The sequence below is a fragment of the Pteropus medius genome, unplaced genomic scaffold (assembly GCF_902729225.1).
Source record: "Pteropus medius unplaced genomic scaffold, Ma_sr-lr_union100, whole genome shotgun sequence".
Lineage (NCBI taxonomy): Eukaryota > Metazoa > Chordata > Mammalia > Chiroptera > Pteropodidae > Pteropus > Pteropus medius.
Window position 1 is genome coordinate 12,292,951 of NW_024351543.1, and position 18,430 is coordinate 12,311,380.

General features: G+C 35.2%; 1 protein-coding gene across 33 annotated transcripts in view; it reads right to left on the reverse strand.

The window, feature by feature from the left end:
- Window positions 1-18,430, reverse strand: part of ARPP21 (cAMP regulated phosphoprotein 21) — a 151,607-nt gene that overhangs the window by 71,014 nt on the left and 62,163 nt on the right. For 12 of the 33 annotated variants that reach the window (XM_039843420.1, XM_039843419.1, XM_039843408.1 and 9 more), the window contains 2 exons: window positions 12,666-12,774; window positions 4,701-4,738 (listed from right to left, as the gene is read on the reverse strand). The exons of 1 other annotated variant lie outside the window; for it this stretch is intronic. In XM_039843420.1, coding sequence (XP_039699354.1) covers window positions 4,701-4,738; window positions 12,666-12,774 — 147 coding nt within the window. Of the gene's footprint in view, window positions 1-2,830; window positions 2,891-4,700; window positions 4,739-10,698; window positions 10,801-12,665; window positions 12,775-18,430 lie in introns of all 33 variants that reach the window. 20 more of the 33 variants (XM_039843400.1, XM_039843405.1, XM_039843404.1 and 17 more) reach the window with 6 other exon arrangements.

The following is an 18,430-nucleotide window of genomic DNA, read 5'->3' on the forward strand; positions in this document are numbered from 1 at the left end:
CCCAGAAAATTTTAGGTTTTACTTCAACTTTACTTACTAAACTTATCTTATAAAAACTTAAGACGGTAAATGGGCCCAAGAGATAATAAAAACGAAATAGCTAATATGTGATATGAACTTTGTAAAGTGAGGGGAAGAAGTGGAACAGAAAACTCACAAAACAAAAAGCACTCAGCACCCTGCTATCTTTTGTCACTGTTTTCTTATAAACACTCTCTGTTCCCAGTACCTCAGGATGAGCGATTTTAAAACAAGGACCATCTAAAAAAAGACAAGTTTGCAGAGTAGGAAGTAACAAACACCTAACCATGGCCAGGTGACTTTAGTTCTTAAGCTCCTTTAAAAGTCAAGAAAGCCAGAGGAGGTAGTGTGGAGGAAATCTCATTTCTGCTAAAAAGATTAGCCATTTTTCCATTCCTGATTGTTTTCTTTTCAATCTCCAAATTCAACTTCATTCTTTTCTTGTATAATTCTGATTCTTTTGACTCATCTTCAACAAAGCCTGGCTAAATCCTTATTTAGCAGTTGTGAATGCACAAGAAATGTGACAATAATCCCACTTGTAGCTATTCTATTATAGAAAAAGATTTGAGGTGCTTCTCAGCATACAGGATGCATCCTAAGGAAACTTTCATGTGGGAGTGATCATAACTAATTCTGCTTCAACAATCCCTCTCCCCATGAACTCTGCACCTCTATGGGAGAATTTAGACTTACTCTAAATGCCTGTGTGACTGGGCCTTTCTTCGCAAAGGAAATGTCCACTACTATTATTACTGAGTGCAAACCAATTTGCACCCTTCACTCTGGCAGAGCTGTTTCTTGGACACTGGTAGTTCCTGTAGACTTGTGTCCCAACCCCTGGATAATAAGGCAACCTAAAATCTCCTTTGCTTCTTCCACCTCTACTCCACCAACTCAAATCTTCATCCTGCATCAAGATCTGTGCATTTTCAAAGAGGAGATTTAACTTGCTGCTTTAGAGACAGCATTAATAAGATTTAACATAATACCTCGAATTCTAGTTTATGGTCTCTAAATTTTGTAATGCTCTATTGATTATTCTCCTTAACACTGGCAAGGCGAAGTCCAGAATTAAACTTCACATCTATTTGGGTGTGGAATCATAAGCATCATAAAATAAACATATCCACAAGTATCTTCCCATCCCTCCTAAGTCCAGTCCTAGTGCCTGCCTACTGGTAATCTGAAGACAAAAATAATGAGTTGTTTGGTCATCAAGAGGAGTTGGCCCTCTTACATGTAACTAAAATGGGACCCTAGAGCAGCGATAAAGTATATACTCTCAGTTGTCTTTCCGTGCTAATTAACATAACGGATAACAGTTATTTTCCTTTTTGCCTGAACATAACATTTTTTTTTTACCCACGTTATGATATACATTTAGAATTACTTTTACTGTTGTGTGGATGGCTCTGTGCCTAATCATTTTCCTGAGTTTCTATGCTTGGTGATTTAGGTGGGCAATGGTGTCCAGATTTGAGATAGCTGATCTGAGTAGATGGCAACTCTGGCCAGGGATTATATTTAGGGCTATGTAAAATTAATTGGCCTATAAGGGGCAAGAACCAGTAATTTATCTATATTGCCTAAACAAACCAAGTCATGGTATGTGAGCGTAGAGGTACTGGTAAATTCTAGTTCTTTTCTGGGTTTTCAAAGGGAAAATACAAAGTTATTTTCTTAATCTTCAAGTGTGAAAAGTATCTATTGATATAAGAAGAAGGCATTAAACTTTGTAGTTCAATCTAGAAATATGAAGAAAGTTAAAAAAAAAGATACTGTTTTTTGTTTCTGCCAAAGTATAAATTAGAAAAGTGTCTACCTTTTCTAATGATGAGATCCTAAATTCAGATTTACTGCAAAAAGAAATTTTCTAAGCAAACAATCCATTTGTTTTTCTTAGTATTTTCTTTTTTCTAAATGGGCAAAGGTTTTGTTTGTTTGTTAGTTTTGCCTTTCTTGGAACAGAGATGAATTCTAATATGTATAAAAGCACTAACATATTAATATATGTTAGGTATTGAGTATATATAGAAATGTATTAGGTCTTGAGTATATATAGAGCACTACGTATCTTCTGTTTTATAATGGATGCTAGACATACATTTAATAGAGTATTGAGAAAATGGGCATGATCCTTCTGCTTTCATGGAGTTTCCAGCCTAGTTTACAACTTAAAAAATATATATAATTATAGTTATTAAAATCTAATAATTATGTTATATAATATGATTTAATATTATAGATAATTATATATATAGATGTACATATCATCTATTACTCTTATCCCACACAGATCTTGCTTAAGTAGTTCATTATAATTGGAAGCAATCCCATATTTTCCTTTAGAAATAAAATCTGTGCTTGAAAAAATACTGTTTGAAATATTATGATGGATACTAGTAGCTAAAAATCAACTACTCAGATAGACTTATCATTGATTTGTTTCCAGCGTTGGGAATGTATATACGATTGCAACCTGTCAGAGAAATTTTAACTATTTAATTCACCAAAGTTGATTTGGGAATGTTAAATCAGTGTGCTTCCAAAGTTAGCCTTTAAGAAATAACCGAAAAATCAGAGGAATGACCTTAAAGGATTGTATCCAAAGTAATGGTCTTTCAGTCCCACATCTCACATTATCCAATATGGCTTCAACATTAGCTCTGTAACAAGCTTTACGATGTGATAACCAAACACATTTTATTTCATGAACAGAGATATTTTACACTTACACACTTAAATTTAACATTGATTTTGCCACATAATCTGAAAACACAGTTTTAAAAAAGTAAACCATACCAACCGAAAGAGCTGTCTTTTCTTATAGGTCTCATTGCATATGTTACTGTCTTCCAAGACCCTACTGGAAATGAAAAACATGATTTTTATGATATCAAATCTAAGAGTACTAAATGGATGTGTATTATACTATAGTAGCCCTGTCTTGCAAATCAATCCCATATACTGTTTTATTTGCATGATGTTGAATTGTTCCATAATATATCAATGGCAACATGGTTTTCCCTTTCCTAGGATTCAAACACTGATGCTAGATAAGGGAGAAGGAAGAGAAGAGAAACTAGAGGAAATGAGAAAAAAAAACTGATATAGATATAATTGATATTTAATTAAATATATGAGTTGTGATCTTTTTCTTTGCATAATATTAAAGTTATTCGTTATTTCTTGAGTATAGTAAAATATTGGTATTCCAAAGGCAGGAATCCAAGAAATATATTTATTTTTGTAGGGAATTCACTCAATTAAATTTTTGCTTTGGGGGAACATCAAAACTTATTCATAGATGCAATGCATGTACGTGACCAATTATTGTATTGGTGAATATAATCTAATTTGAATATAAGGGGAAGATGAGTACATTAACAGTCTTTTTATACTAAACCCAAGTAAATGAATAAAATTAGAGAGTAAAGTAGAAAAAAATGATTGGCTAGAAGACTAGGGAATAAGATTTCCCATTAAATAATAGATGTTCACTTAATCTTATGAGTAAGGATATAGAATTTTGGAATGGTTCAGAATCATCCTTAAGATGTTACTGCTCATGGATTCTTTACTGTAAATAAAGAATCCTTCTCTGACTCTGCATGGATTTTTAAGGTCATTTTTGAATGCCTAACATAGATTTGTTTTCCAATTTCATCTCTTCTAAAAGTAGTCTATTCAGATGAAGGACTTAGTTACTTGAAGGTTTCTAATTGCTAATATGAATGATGGCATTTTTTTTCCACCAATCATTTCTAATGCCCAGTTTAAACTTTCTCTAAGTACTGGGATTTAATCAAACAACCTCCCTTTTAACCAATTTTATGCGGGCACCTATTAAGCCGACACCTGAAATAAAATAAACCACAACATTTTTAATGGATACCATATTTCCATTCCAAGTTGCCCATTATGAAGCATCTTTAATGTAATTAGTACAGCAAATATGAAATCTCTTAATTTCCCTTAAAAATCTGTAATTAAATCAGTGGAGCATTTTTCATACCTATGTCAGTTTAGAACTATTTAAAAAAGGTATATAAATTTTATAACCTATTCATTTCATCACAATCACCTCCCCCTGCTAACTCCCAAGCCAGGTGTACTGCATAATTCAGACCAGTTTAAATAAGATTTCAAAGTTAGGCCTTTTGTGAAGACCGATAGATCATTTAGAATAAGAAATTTAAACAATATTATTAAATTATTATTTGCATAGCTACACACAATTACAGGGCACGAGAAGTGGCTAATAATACCAAATATACAAGTACTTTTAGCAGCCTATTCAATAAGCCAATGAAACTGCAAGTTCCTGTGTGGTCTCAGTGTTTAACGCCTGGCACAGGTGATGGAAATCACGCCTTTGAAAAAACCAGGAGTTGAGACTTTAAATAAGAAAAATATTTAAACTCATGTTTGGAAGTTACTGAGAGAAGTTTTTTCCCCCAATTAAATAATTTTTAGACATGCTAAATAACATATATGTGTGCATATATATGTGTGTTCGCATAGATATATGTATTTATTTATACATATATTCAAGCACGCACTTATATATGGGATATATATATATCTATATATCTATATATATATCTATGAATATACAGGACACACATGACAGAATTTATTCCTCTAAAGACATGAAAAAGCAAATTTTGTTTTACCTGTTTTCCACAAAAAGGCTTTCCTGGGAGCAAACTGACTGAAAAATAAAAAAAGGCATTGTATCAGACGTTCTGGATATGCTGAGGGATCCCAAATCCTTGCCTGATTTTAAAACTACTTTTCTCCTCCAAGGAGAAAGGAATTAAGAAAAATATGTACTGTTTTTAGAAAAGAAAAAAAAAAGAAAAAAAAAAGGGGGAAAAAATAGGTTAGAGTTAAAAGTGGAATTATTCTCATGCAGCACACAGTCCTTTCCCTCAGAGCATCTCCAGGTTTCCAACAGATTTAACCCGTTCAGAATCAAGGTCAGGAGAGAGATACTGTGAATGAAACTGCTGGAGGAACGTGTGACCCTCGTATCCTGAGCTAGAGGTTTCCTCCAGGGCTGCGGAGATGCAGCCACCAACAAGAGCCAAAATGAGAGGTTCAGATCAAGGCAGAGCATGCAAGCTTGGCATGATCCACTTGAGGATGGGAGAGCCGCAGAGCCACAATCCTACAATTATTACTCCGCAATGATAAACGCTCACGAAATAAATAGATTGACTGCAAGACTCTCAAAGCTGAAGAGATGCCATCAATTGATCTTAAGGGGAGAAGGGTAGAAGACAAGTGAAAACAAAATGAAGCTCATCAGAAAAAAAAAAAAAGTCACATTCCATCTAAGATTTCTTAGTTTTTCACACAGAAAACCAACTGACTTCTTAGCTTCTATTCCTGTAGCATTCATTTCTCTACTATTTTGTGTTTAATACACAATGTAGGGAAGATAAAATCCATCATCATTACATCTGGGAGAAAGGCAGACCAAATTAAAATTTAACAAACAGAAAAGAGAAGTCTCAACAAAATATGGTTCAATGGTCCTAAAATACAGAGACTGTTTAGGAATTAACATAAAACTATTTTCAAAGTATTGTGTTTCTAAACATAAATATATGCACCACATTATAGTATAGATTTTCTAAATGATGAATTAGCGACCTGCTAAAGGGACAGAGACTTAACAGGTCCACTTTAAGGTAAAATAAAACTAAAGAAATAATAATGACCTTTCAATATTGAATTCTCAAATTCAAAGATGTTGCTAATGTAACCACCTCTCAGAGAGGCAAGCAGGAGATTGATTTCTCGTTACGTTTTTCCTTCCAGTGAGCCAAAGGGCTTAATTGGGCATAATTTCAATGAGGGCATCTCTAGAACCATTTCTGTGTTAACCTCTGTACATTTAACATGCATTCTGAATTTCAGGTGTGTCAAAATCTTATTTAACAAAAAGCAAAATCTTTAGTCAATTAAGAAAAAAGCTTTTCAGAAAATATCTTTTTTTTCGGGGGGTGGACATTTAATCTTATACAGGGAAACAAATAAAAATGACGTGCCACTGACATTATTCCTGTGAAGTTCTGTTCACAGTACACAAGCTATCCTACTGTCTTTATTTCTTTTAGTTTGCTTTTACTACTGGCTTGAGTCAAGTCATAGCATGTGAAAGGAGTGAGATTGTCTCAGAGACACATTACGAATTCAGTTCTTTGTTACTTCTCAGCTCTTGTCATCAGAAAGAGGTCAGTTACACTTATAATGTTCTGGCTGGGTACTGGAATTACTGAGACTCTACCATTACTTCGAACGAGTTGGTCAAAGACATACTGACCTCTTCAGACTCATTAATTGAAAAACATTTTGGGAAGAGTTAACCAGCCTGAACTTTTTGAATTACCAAAAGAAAAAAAAAAAAAAAAGCACCTGCAAGTCAAAGATAACTTATTCCAAAACACATCTCAAGTATATTTTTTTTGATTTTTGTGGAAAGGTCATAAAAAATCATCTCGTCATCCCTCCACCACTTTTTCATAAATATGACAGAGATGGTTATGGGCCATGATTCACTAATTGATGAATATAAACTTAAAAAATGTAGTATTAATAACTTGCACATTTTAATAGCAGAGGAAAGGAAAATTTTAACAGGAATTAATGCAACATTCGAAGCTGTCACTTATGCATTCTCAGATATAAAGGGCTCATTTTTTTAAGGAGAAAAATTATTTTGCCTCATGGGTTACAGAATCCTCTCCCACGTCCCACCCCCAATCCAGGTGGCACCTCGTGCCCTATCAGTTCTCTCTGAGGAAGAATCGCAGCACATGCAAAAGGCTGAGCTCCTCCCAAGTTCTATTATACATAAATATCCTTCAGAAATTACCCTTCAGGCAAAACATGTCTTTTAAAAATATATTGTTTTAGCACCTAATTTTCCCAAAGCTAGCAAACTTGCATAAGATTAATCATAAAATAAACTGAAATTCTTGCCAACCGAAACACGAATTATATTTCCAATATTTGACTACAAAAATGCATTTATTTACGATTTGAGTACTAAATTGTTGTGTGCTCTGACTTTGAACAATTTAGTTCTCAAATCATAAGTAAATTTGTTTTATCTCAAAACGCCAAAATTCTCAAACTATATTTGAGAAAATCTTGAAGTAATCTGCATATTTTGATTGTGCACCTACATACAAAAGCACATACATAGAAACACCTTAGACACCAAGATTCAGTTGTAAAATATTCAAGAACATATCTAATTTTAGAATAAATTTGGATTTTGCTGAAATGTAAATACCACGAAGTATTTCCCTATAACTCTCTAATGTAACTCCAAGTAAGAAAAAAAATTCTACTTAACTATATCAACATTTGAACCTATTGGAATGACTCTACTGTTTAATAACTAGCAAGGAAAGCTGGTTTTATTACCTAAATTTTTAAATTATGAAAACACTAAATTAAAGACCAGCTAAGAAAAAGATTAGATGTCTGTAACTTAATTTCCTTATGCTGGATTCTTTGCATTCATTTTACAATTGACTTAATAGAGTTTAATTATTATCTTCTGCAAGTCAACAATAATGATCATTTGGGGATCTGGGATTGCATAGATGAAGGGTCTTGTCTTCATGTAAGTGATCAGAAAGATCTGTTGCTATATGTAGTCAAGAAAGTTCATAGTGCTGTTAGGTCCTTGAGTTTGTGCTTTTAGAGGGGGATGTCGTAATATCCTATTTATACAGGGTCACCCTCAGTGATCCTCACCTCTGGTGTTTACTGGCCCGTGCAGTACCAGTAACCAACCGTATAAGTGATGGTCTGTGTGTCCAACAGAATACAGCAGAAGGGAAGGTATGTCACTTACAAGGTTGGTTGTAAAAGACTGTGGCTTCCATTTGCTGCCCTCTCTCTTTCTCTCTTGGATCACTTGCTGCGGGGGAAGCTAGTTGCCATGTCTTGAAGACACACACCACAGCCTATGCAGAGGGCCACAGAATGGGTACTCAGATCTCCACTTGCAGCCAGCAAGGAATGAGGCCTTCCAACAGGTGAGTTGGGAAGCACATAACCACTCCAGCCAGCCTTTAGGTGACTGCAGCCCCAGCTGACAACTTGACTGTCACCACATGAAAGACCTTGAACCAGAATCACTCAGCTAAGCCATCTCCAGATTCCTGACCCATGGAAACTATGAGATAAGAAGTATTTTTTGTTTTGTTTTATTTTAAGCTGACAAATTTGGGGATTGTTTGTTAGCAGCAATAAATCTCTGAAACATGGAACACCTGTGGTACGACTGCATTGTCTGCAGTTGTCGAATAGGGAGACAGATGCTGGGCCGTTTTTTCCCCCTCTGGAAGAGTGTCTCTTAGCCCTTTAAAGGTCATAAAACACTTATAACATAATAAACATTAGAGACTTTTTCCTTAGAAAAATGTATGTGTGCTCATGAACATATTTTGCAAATGATATCAGAGATTTTATTTAATCTCTGCAGCCCCTCTATGATATCCTCTGGGTACAGAATACCAATTGAAAAACCTCTGCCCTAGAAGAGCAGGTGAAAAGTAGTATGGTAAACAAACCAGAGCCCCAGTTGAATTAGTAGAGCTGGAAATGTTGGCCACCGGATAGCCTTTCAAAGGAGCTCACACCTCTATTCCTGCAGAGAGAGGAAGCCATAGCATTTTCAAGAAGGCTGCCAAATAATTTTATGGATTGGGTAGACTATGGCAATAGCTTGGCACTGAAGCTTTCTCACATTTAAATCTGCTTTTACTTTAAAAAAATGTTAATACAGCATATAGCCATTCGAGGCTTTAAACAGCAACACTAGCCTCCAATCTTTAACCTGAGACCCAGGTCCCTCTCTATGAATCTCCTTAATAGGGACATAGGGAAAGGAAGTTATGCTCATGAGACTCCACAAAGTACAGAAGCACAAGTGTCATCCTCCCTGCCAGAAGGTATTATGATTTTACTTTCTGTAACCTTGCTCTTGAATATCTGGGAATATCGCAACTTTGGGGGAGAAAAGCATAATGTTGTTTGGGCCATTAGTGTCTGCTTTTGAAGATAACAATTCATTCAAAAATTATATGGCTTGCCCGAACAAGAGTAAGAGGAAATGTGTGTGTGAGAGTGTGTGTGTGTGTGTGTGTGTGCGTGTGTGTGAGAGAGAGAGAGAGAGAGAGAGAGAGAGAGAGAGAGAGAGAGAGAGAGAATGAATAGAAAATTAGCGGGCCTTCAGAAAAGTTTCTCTCCATGAAAGTCATCAGACAGGACACGCTACCTCCAGTCCACAAGAGGCACCCTTACTCTAGCACAACAACATAGATCCTATCATTACTTCATTCTTGTATCCAGCAAACACAGCTAAAGGCTTCACATGTGTCAGGCTGTGCCATCAATAATTCTGACCATAATAAACATCTAAGTAGTCCACACACGTGCAGAATCTTCTAGAACTGTATCCGAACATCATCCAACTACCTCCATCTCCCTCTGCCTCACTCTTCTAATTCTGAACTTTTGGGCCAGATTGTTCAGTCATCAAAACTTGATTTTAATGTATCTGAGAAAGGCAGAGAGGATCAGAAGAGATAACAGAAACCCGTATAAATGCGAAAGAAGGACAGAGTGTTGCTTCCTCTGCAGCATCATATTAAAGGATCCGGCACTCACCAGAGGGTCTAGGAAACTGGCTTGGGCTTGAAACCTCTAAGGACAGCAGTTCTCCACGCTAAGCACCGAAGCCTAGGTCTCTAGGCTGGCTTCCTAGAGGCAATGGCCTCCACGAACAAATCACAACGGGAGGGCAGATGCCCCACCTGACTTAGTAAGGCTGGAAGTGTGGGCCACAGAGAGTCTGCACAAAAGAGCTCACACCTCTATGCCTGCAGAGTGACAAACCCACATTTTAGGAGGCAGCCGAAGAATTTCATAGAATGGAAAAGCTATGGCAATAGCTGCCCTTCTCATTTTCTTATATTCAATCTAACTTTTCTTTTCACCTTTTAATTTTAATGTAATTTAATTACATTTTATTTTTGCCACAGTGGGTAAAAAGTTAAAAACAGTCCCTACCACATCTTATTTGTTGGGATTTAAACAAAAGACATTTTTTAAAATCATTATTCCCTTGAAGATTATTCACAGAACTAACGTTGTTTGAAATTGAGGGGGAAAATGAGTATTATTAAAGTTTGATGTAATAAACTGTCCATACTTATTTTGAATGTAATACATTAGTGTGTATGTGATCAACAGACTCTTCTTTCCTTTTTTTATAGTAATTCCTCTGCACGATGTTGGTATTAAAAAGACAACAATGTGGTATCTGCTGGCTAACGTGGACATAAAAGCAGTTCTTCAAATCTGGCAACCTGTCTCTGTACTGAAAGGCTATTTAACTGGCCAAGATTATACCACTCTTCCCACACAGGTCACATCCTAGGGACACACGCAAACCCCTGACGACTTTTCCATCACTTCCCTGAACCGGGGTCCTTTTCCAGAAACACCTCTAGTTTGCTGCAGTTCGATTTGTTCCCTGGCTCCAGCTTCCTTTGTCCCTGCCAGCTCACTGTCTGGGGAATGAGGCTGCCTTGCTGCTGATGGAAGGACCGCACTGAAGAGGCAATTAAAACAACTACTCACATCGTGTGCAAATATTCTCTCCCTCACTCTCTGATATTCCTCTTCTCTCTCTTCAATTGATTTACTTCGTCTGTCATCTCTAAATGGATGCATTCTGTTTTGCTGAACAGAGAAAAGAAATCAGGACGGTTATCCAAGTTGAGCTGTTAGAAATCTGCAGTTAAGCAACTGTCAGCTGAGAATAATAAATGTTCACTTAAACAAATGAACAGTCTCACTCCCTCTGGTCCCTAAGGAAGCTGTGGTGGGGTACATGTGTGCCGTGTGTGCATGACGAGCAATGTCAGGAGATGTTTGCTGCTCAAGGTTGCTTTCTTACTGGATGTAAGTAGCCTGGGTGTTTCCGGAATGAAAGACTTGGGTGTGCCTCAGGTGTTCGGCCAGTTCAGCTATGTGATAGTTCACCAGTGATGGACTCTGTTACCTTTGCTAATCTGAGTGATGTTGACTCCTCAGAAGGAAGAAGAATGTTGCTGAAAAAAAGAGGAAGTGGCTAGATCAAGGTGGCTAAGGGAAGAGATGGCTTTGAAAACTTGGGGACTGGAGAAACTGAGCAAGGGAGTAAAGAAAGTAATGGGCGGAAAAGAAGATGTAGACAGTATTTTCCTATATCCTAATTTTTTTTTTTTTCACTCAGTGACTGATCCTGGGAATTGCATCTGGCATAGAAAGTAGGAGCTAAATTTGAATTCTGTTTGTTGATTAGGGTCAATATCAAGAAACCTAAGCTAACAATTCAAAGAACCCAGCATGAGGACGACTCTTCCTCATCCTTTCATCTGAACCACATCTGCATCTAAACTACTCTCCCGTTTCCTTCTTAATATTCCTTACAAAATGATCTGCCCTGACCACGTTCATCCATCCATTCAACAAATACCACTAAGCACACGACACAGGCACATGTTTCAGAGTCAATGCCACGGTGTAGCTCGGTGGTGGTGGGAGGAAACGAGATACAAAATGATGAACAGGTTAAAAAAAAAGTGCGTCAGAGATGCACATACTGGCTTACAGTGACTCACTGAGAATAATTAAAATAATAACTTGAGTGAGATGCTTATTATCTTGCCCTTAAGAATTCTAAAGCAAAGTCATTTTCAGAAAAAAAAAAATCTATTTTGATTGTCAGAGACACGAAGTGTAATTGTAATGGCATTTATGTAACTTTCTACTGTTCTTATTCTCATTTAAAATTTGTTTTCTTTTGCCATTTACATAGTTTTCTTCCTAACCGCTCTGGATCCCATGTCCCCATCTACAGAAGAGATTTAGTGAAGTATCTCTACCCTTATTGAGGTATTGTGAAACAAGCTTCTCTAGAACAACATAATGTTTTATCACAAGCGAAAAACACATAAAGAGAAAGTCCTGCTATGGTTCATGCAAAAAAAGCAGACAATTTACACGGACAATAAAACATGGGAAAGAGAAGGGTCGGGTGACTAAAACATAAACTTGATTCTTTCCTGTGAAGATTTATTTTAGGATAGTTGCAAAATCCACCTGTCCTCACCATAACAAGGTTTGTTCTTTACACCAGTTGGTCATCGGTCCGTTTTGATAATCCAGCTCAATTTGTGCACAACTGAAGGACAAAGCTGTAGGGAGTGGAACGACTGCCATAGTTACACAGACATCTGAAAATGCGACTGACAAAGCTTTTTCCAACAGCTTGGAGCCTGTGGCATCCCAACCTCCCAACACATGCAGCAGGAACTGCGCCAAGCACCACCCATGCAGCCCAACACAGAGCCATTGCTAAAGCAACCAGGACAAGGAATTTTTGCTACCCATCGAATGCCAAAGGGGGAGGCGAGGTGGGGCAAGGAGGTTGGAGAGAGGACAGTAGTATCAGAGGCAGGGAGAGTTGGGAGAGGGAGAAAGGGACAACAGAGGAACGACAAGAACATCAGTCAGCCCACCTTCAAAAACAACGTCAGCCACTCTCAAACTTGAGAACCAACCTGATTGTCTTCTTTATCAATACTAGAGTTATCTCGCTTCAAGATAAACCGCTTCTGGGATTCTTCACCTTTTTCATCTTTTAAATGTTCACAAAACCTTTGCTCTGGTCTGCCAGCAAAGTAAAACATATCAATAAAAAAGTTTTTCCCCCTGTTTAAAGATATTTCTTAGTGCTGTTTTCCCCCACTGTGGCATTCAACTTAAAAAAAAAAAAAGAAAGAAAAGTTTACATGTGATTTTGATCCTAGAATCGCTGGCAATATACAGGAGGGTAAGCACATGTCACTTCACAGATGTTATTAGAATATCTTTGGCTGTTCTGAATTTGGAGTCTTGTTTGCTGTATGTTGCTGAAGTAAAAAAAAATATTTTAAAGGCCTGTACATATAAAGAGTGTAGATGTTTTCTATAATTATTTGGACCTCTCTCCTCTTGAATTTAATCAAGTCCCCACTCATATTCTAGAACAAATATACGTGTTTAGAACTTGGGAGTAACACATTAATTCACCAATGTCTGGAAACTAGAACACTTCCCATCATACCCTCTCTTTCAAGAGCCTTCTTAATTCATAGTGAGTAAAGATAATAATAACTTATAAATTATTTCCATCTTTCTCCAATGACAACTGCTCTGGAATCTGGCTCCAAGAGGATCTGACATCCTTGACCATGTCCTGTAAATCAGTTCAGTAATTGTAGAAACTGGAAATATTTAGCTTAAACAACTTAATGACTGATTAGCATGGGGAAAATGCTCCAGGCGGTTACACACTATCGATCACTCAATTGATTTTGTTAGGTCCTCTTAATCATTTTGTAGTATTACAGGAAAGGGTTTCACTTCCTTGTTAATTTCCCATAATCGTCACAGCACTCCACAGAACTCAATGAATGACTTGGGTTTGGGTTCATCCCCAGAAGAGGTACTAAAATATTTGCCCTGGGTTGAGAAGCAGTTGTAATTTATGACTCTCATTTAAGTGTCTCTGTCATATCTGATGTATTACTTCCGAAGCCCAGTGGGTTTTCTGTCCCTGTTGGGTTCATTATGCATTCAGACATTGAGAAGACACTTCACAGTGTCTGTTGTTTAATATGGGTGACCAGTAATTAAGGGAATCTCATCATTTTCTTATAGATCCAAAATAAGCAAATAGCACTTTGAAAACAAAGGATTAATGAGACATCCTTTCCTTAAATACATGTACATAAATTATAATAATATTGGTGAACAGGCACTAACAGAAAACTGGAATAATACCAGGTATAGCTCCTAGAACTCCATATATTTGCAAAGTGATATCACTATCTTATTCAATCCTTACAATAACACTTTTATGTAAGAGGAGCAAATATTTTTTGCCTCTTTTACAGATAAAGAAACCATCCCTCAGTGATCATTTTGTTTCCAACTTAATAGATTTGCCCACTAAGTCACAGGCATCAGTCTATTCATGCCCTTATAGAGATGTGATTCAGTTTCTCTTGGCTTTTATATAGCAGACAGTGGGCCAGAGGCCCTCAAATTTCACAATAAAGAACAAAAACCCTGCATTACGTCATCTTAAAAATCAATGTAAACGTTTTCCATCAAAATTAAAATTTAATAAAATGTGACAATCTGGAAGTGCAAAAATGACATTTTAAAATCAGAACACTAAGGGAGCCAAGTAAACTTGTATTTTACAGCAAAGAGGCCGTGTACAGTAGAGAAATTAAACATTTTGGTGTGGCATAGTCACTTAGATTACTTATTATAGTGTAAGCTCTTATAATATTAGCACGAAATAGTTTTAGCTCACTGTAAAAGATAACAATTCTCCTGGAATATTTTAAGCATCTCAATATTTTTGACCAATACTTAGATGTTATATTGCTTTTCATGTAGTGAGTGAAATTACGATATTAACTTAAATACAAATGCTGATTCTATCGACGCTAATTAAGTCCCTCCCAATTATCACTGAGCTCTGATGAACTCTAGTAAACAAAATGATTTGCTCGCTGCTAAATTTACAGATATGTTTCTTGTGTTAATAGTTTGTAAATGTTCTTTTAGAAATAAAGTGGTCCGAGAATGTGAACTTTTTCATTTGTGAGCATAAGGTGAATTTGCTTTAGATTAAATTATTCTTTAAAAAGGAAACCATTTATGGTGAGATTTCAGCATGCTAACCACAGCTGGAATGTAAGTTCTGTGTTGGGTGGGACTTTGTTTTTTAAACACTTACTCCTTGGTGCCCAGAACCATACCTGGCATACAGGAGCCCTTTGGTCAAATGCATCAATTTCGAATGAATAAAAACTTACTACAACTGTATATAAATCACTGTAATTTAGGGACAGATCAAAAGGTCACTGAATAAGATATGTAGTCATAAATTTTTAAGTTACAAAACAGAACAAGAGTTTGTTTAGTGGGAATATAAATTTAAATTTAGAATATTAGGCAGATCTTTAAAATTCAAATTTATGTTTTGCTTCAAGTTGACCCAAAATACTCATGTTAATAAAGAAAAGTTTTTAAAATTTGAGGGTATCTTGGGAAGAAAGTGGACATGAGAGTCTTAGTTTTTCTAGTTTGGGAATTTCTCAGTTTAAAGTGTTATTATAGCTACGAGAGAGCTATTCAAATATTTTTGAAATTTCATTTGCATTTCTTCATAGTGCTGGTTTATTTGCTGTTCATAGCAGGACATATTTAGGAAAAATACATACATCTCATAAGCAAAGAGTAGTCGAAGAGCTTGTTCTAATCAATAATGTCAATATTATTGAGAGTAAGAATATTTCTTACTCTAATATAAATTATGCAAAGTGCAATCTCCATAACTGCTTTTCAAATATCTCATTTCATTTTTTTCAAACATTAGAAACTAATGGTTGAAATTATTAATACCTTCATGATTTTCCAAAAATATTTTGAGTGATTATAAAATAACAACTTAAATTTTTGAAAAAGGAATAAAATAAACCTAATAAGATTTTTCCAGGTTGATTTTATAGAGAATTAGTTAATACTTTAGAGCTGAAGAGCAATTTGCAATTAAAACTCATGAAAACTAAAGAATATAGCTGAAGTATAACATGCGATTAAACTAAAAACTACCAGCAATGCACCATTATATTACAGCTTTAAAAATCCTTTTTATCACATATTTAACATCATAGAAATATTATCTTTTAGCCATAAGATGAATAGAACTAAAGTAATATATTATGACTTTAAAAAAAAATGAGAATGAATTACTTTTAATGTATCAACATATGGATGTAACTCTAAGAAAAACTGCCCCGAAGCTGCAAAATATCACGATATTTATTAAATTAATGATAACTAGAGTTTACTACATAGCTCATGGCCATGCATCACATATGTCTAAAGATCTTTTTTTCTAGTAGATTTCAGTCCTTAAGTTTCTCTATATCATCATCAAAAAGCAGAGAAAATGAATTTAATACTTCTTCTTGAAGAAAGTTTCTTCTTCTAAACCAAAAAAAAAAAAAGTTTTCCCACAATTCACAGCAGGTAACTACTGTGAAACTCATTATTCGTGTATGGTGAACAGCACTGGCATCCCCAATTGAACCTTTCAAAAACGAGAATTACTCCTCATTATTCCTTATTAGACAAAGCTCATGAATTGAGAGGCAGTGTGGCTGAATAAAATACGTGTAAAACAATCAAACTCTTCTAATCAAAGTGATTCCAATTTTAGTTAGATTTTTTTCTCTCGAAGCTTAAAATAGATGAGCACTCCTTAGAATTATTTTTTAAATCTTTTGACCTGGAAGCATTTTCAGTGATTTATTCTTACTTCCAGTTTCTCGAGACTTTTCTTCCAAATAGTTAAGCTTAATCCCTCCTTGTCCCCTCCCCCTATGTACATACAATTTAAGAATTCAATTCTATTAAATATGGAGGTGTTCAAAGTCTTTGAATTTTATACTGGATAACTGAAAGATGGTCATCAATATGCATAAATATCTAACAAAAAGTCCACGGTGCACAAAAGGATGAAATATTTTGGTGGTGTAAGACATCTATCAAAAATAATTTAATACTCAGACATATTAGAGGAGTCTAAGTGACATCGTTCCCTTAATACTTTAAAATTTTCAATTACAATGTTTATAACTAATGTTTTTTTCTATAAAAACAAAAAGAAAGTCCGAACATTTTTCTTCTTGAAGCATTTCACAATTTCCACTATCATTTTGTCATTTTATACTATTAAGAGACTAAAATGGTAGAAATCCAATATAGGCAGTGCTATCAAGTTTCCTTCATTAGCATCTTCAAGCCAATGTTATCAATTCTCTACACCTTTGAAAAATTCATTTTATTCTTCTCTATTTTGATTGTGCACTGTATATATAAACAGATACATGCAAACTAACATAGGACAAATCTTGATTCTCCTGTTATATAAATTCAGAATACTCAAAGACAACAGAATCTGTAAGACATTTTCTCTTAAATTGGTACCCCTGTTCTGGCAAGCTAACTATGGGCATTAAGAGCCTTAAAAGTGTCAATCCACCATGACAAGTTGATTCCATTTCTAAGAATGAAACCAGAGAAAAGAGTAATAAATTAATACACAATTCCATTGATGAAGACAGCAAAACAGTGGAAATCCATGGTGGACCGGTTGAGTAACTTAAAATATCTCCATATGTAATATGCAGCTTTATAAAATAATAGCCAATACATAGAAAAGCAATTTATAGTTTCAACCATAGTCATATTTATGTTGCAACTATAATACATAATAATAAGAAATCTGATAGCAGTAGTTGTTTGAACAGTTAGATAACAGGCAACTTTTACTGCTAACCTTTCACATACTTGTGATTATAATAAATGTATATTTTATAACAACAAAATAATAAAAGCTATTAATTTATAAAGACAGAAAACAAATTCAACAACTTAAAAGTGGTTTGCATCTAATCATTGGATTATGGGCAATTACATTATTTTATTCTGAATATTTTCTTAATTTTCTTTCATGTTCTATATTATTTTATAATCAGCTAAAATGGACATTTAACCATTTTATTTTGTCAACCAATTCTTAATCTTTCTGCTACACTGCTACTTTAAAAAAATACCAGGATTAATTGTGCTTCCTGCTTCTGGTCTTGGTTTATCATATTAAGACTTCCAATATAGGTAAACAAACGACCAATCAAACAAAAATCACCCTCTTTATTGCTATCTCCTTCTTGATCTATAGGCATAGAAACATGCGTTTACTAATGATAATATAATGATAATAATAAGTAAAAGTGTTCAATCTCAACCTTTTTGCTTCCTCTCTAACAGGAAAATCCAAATTATAATGATCTAGGAAGAGATAAGAGGGATTAGGAAAAAAAGAGAAATTATGTAATTTAAAAAAGAGAAAGAAATCACATGCAGTTAAGACCTGGAGTATTATATTCTTTGTTTGTGAGTTAGGTATTTCTGAGCTGTATTGAGCCCAGTATTGGCAACAATACCAAAGAGACCTACACACCAGATGGACCTACTTAGCGTAACAAAGCAGGCATATTTCTGCAAGTTTGCCTACAAATTGAGAATCTCCACAAATGAAAAATAAAAAAAGAGAGGTAGTACTGATATTTTTTATTGTGTAAGTTCTCCATTCTTTTATTTTAATATCACTCGAACAATTAAAAGGCAGTAGCATTAAAATATCCAATGACTAGAAGCTCTGCTCCCCACAAAGCACGATGCATTTTAGCATATAATC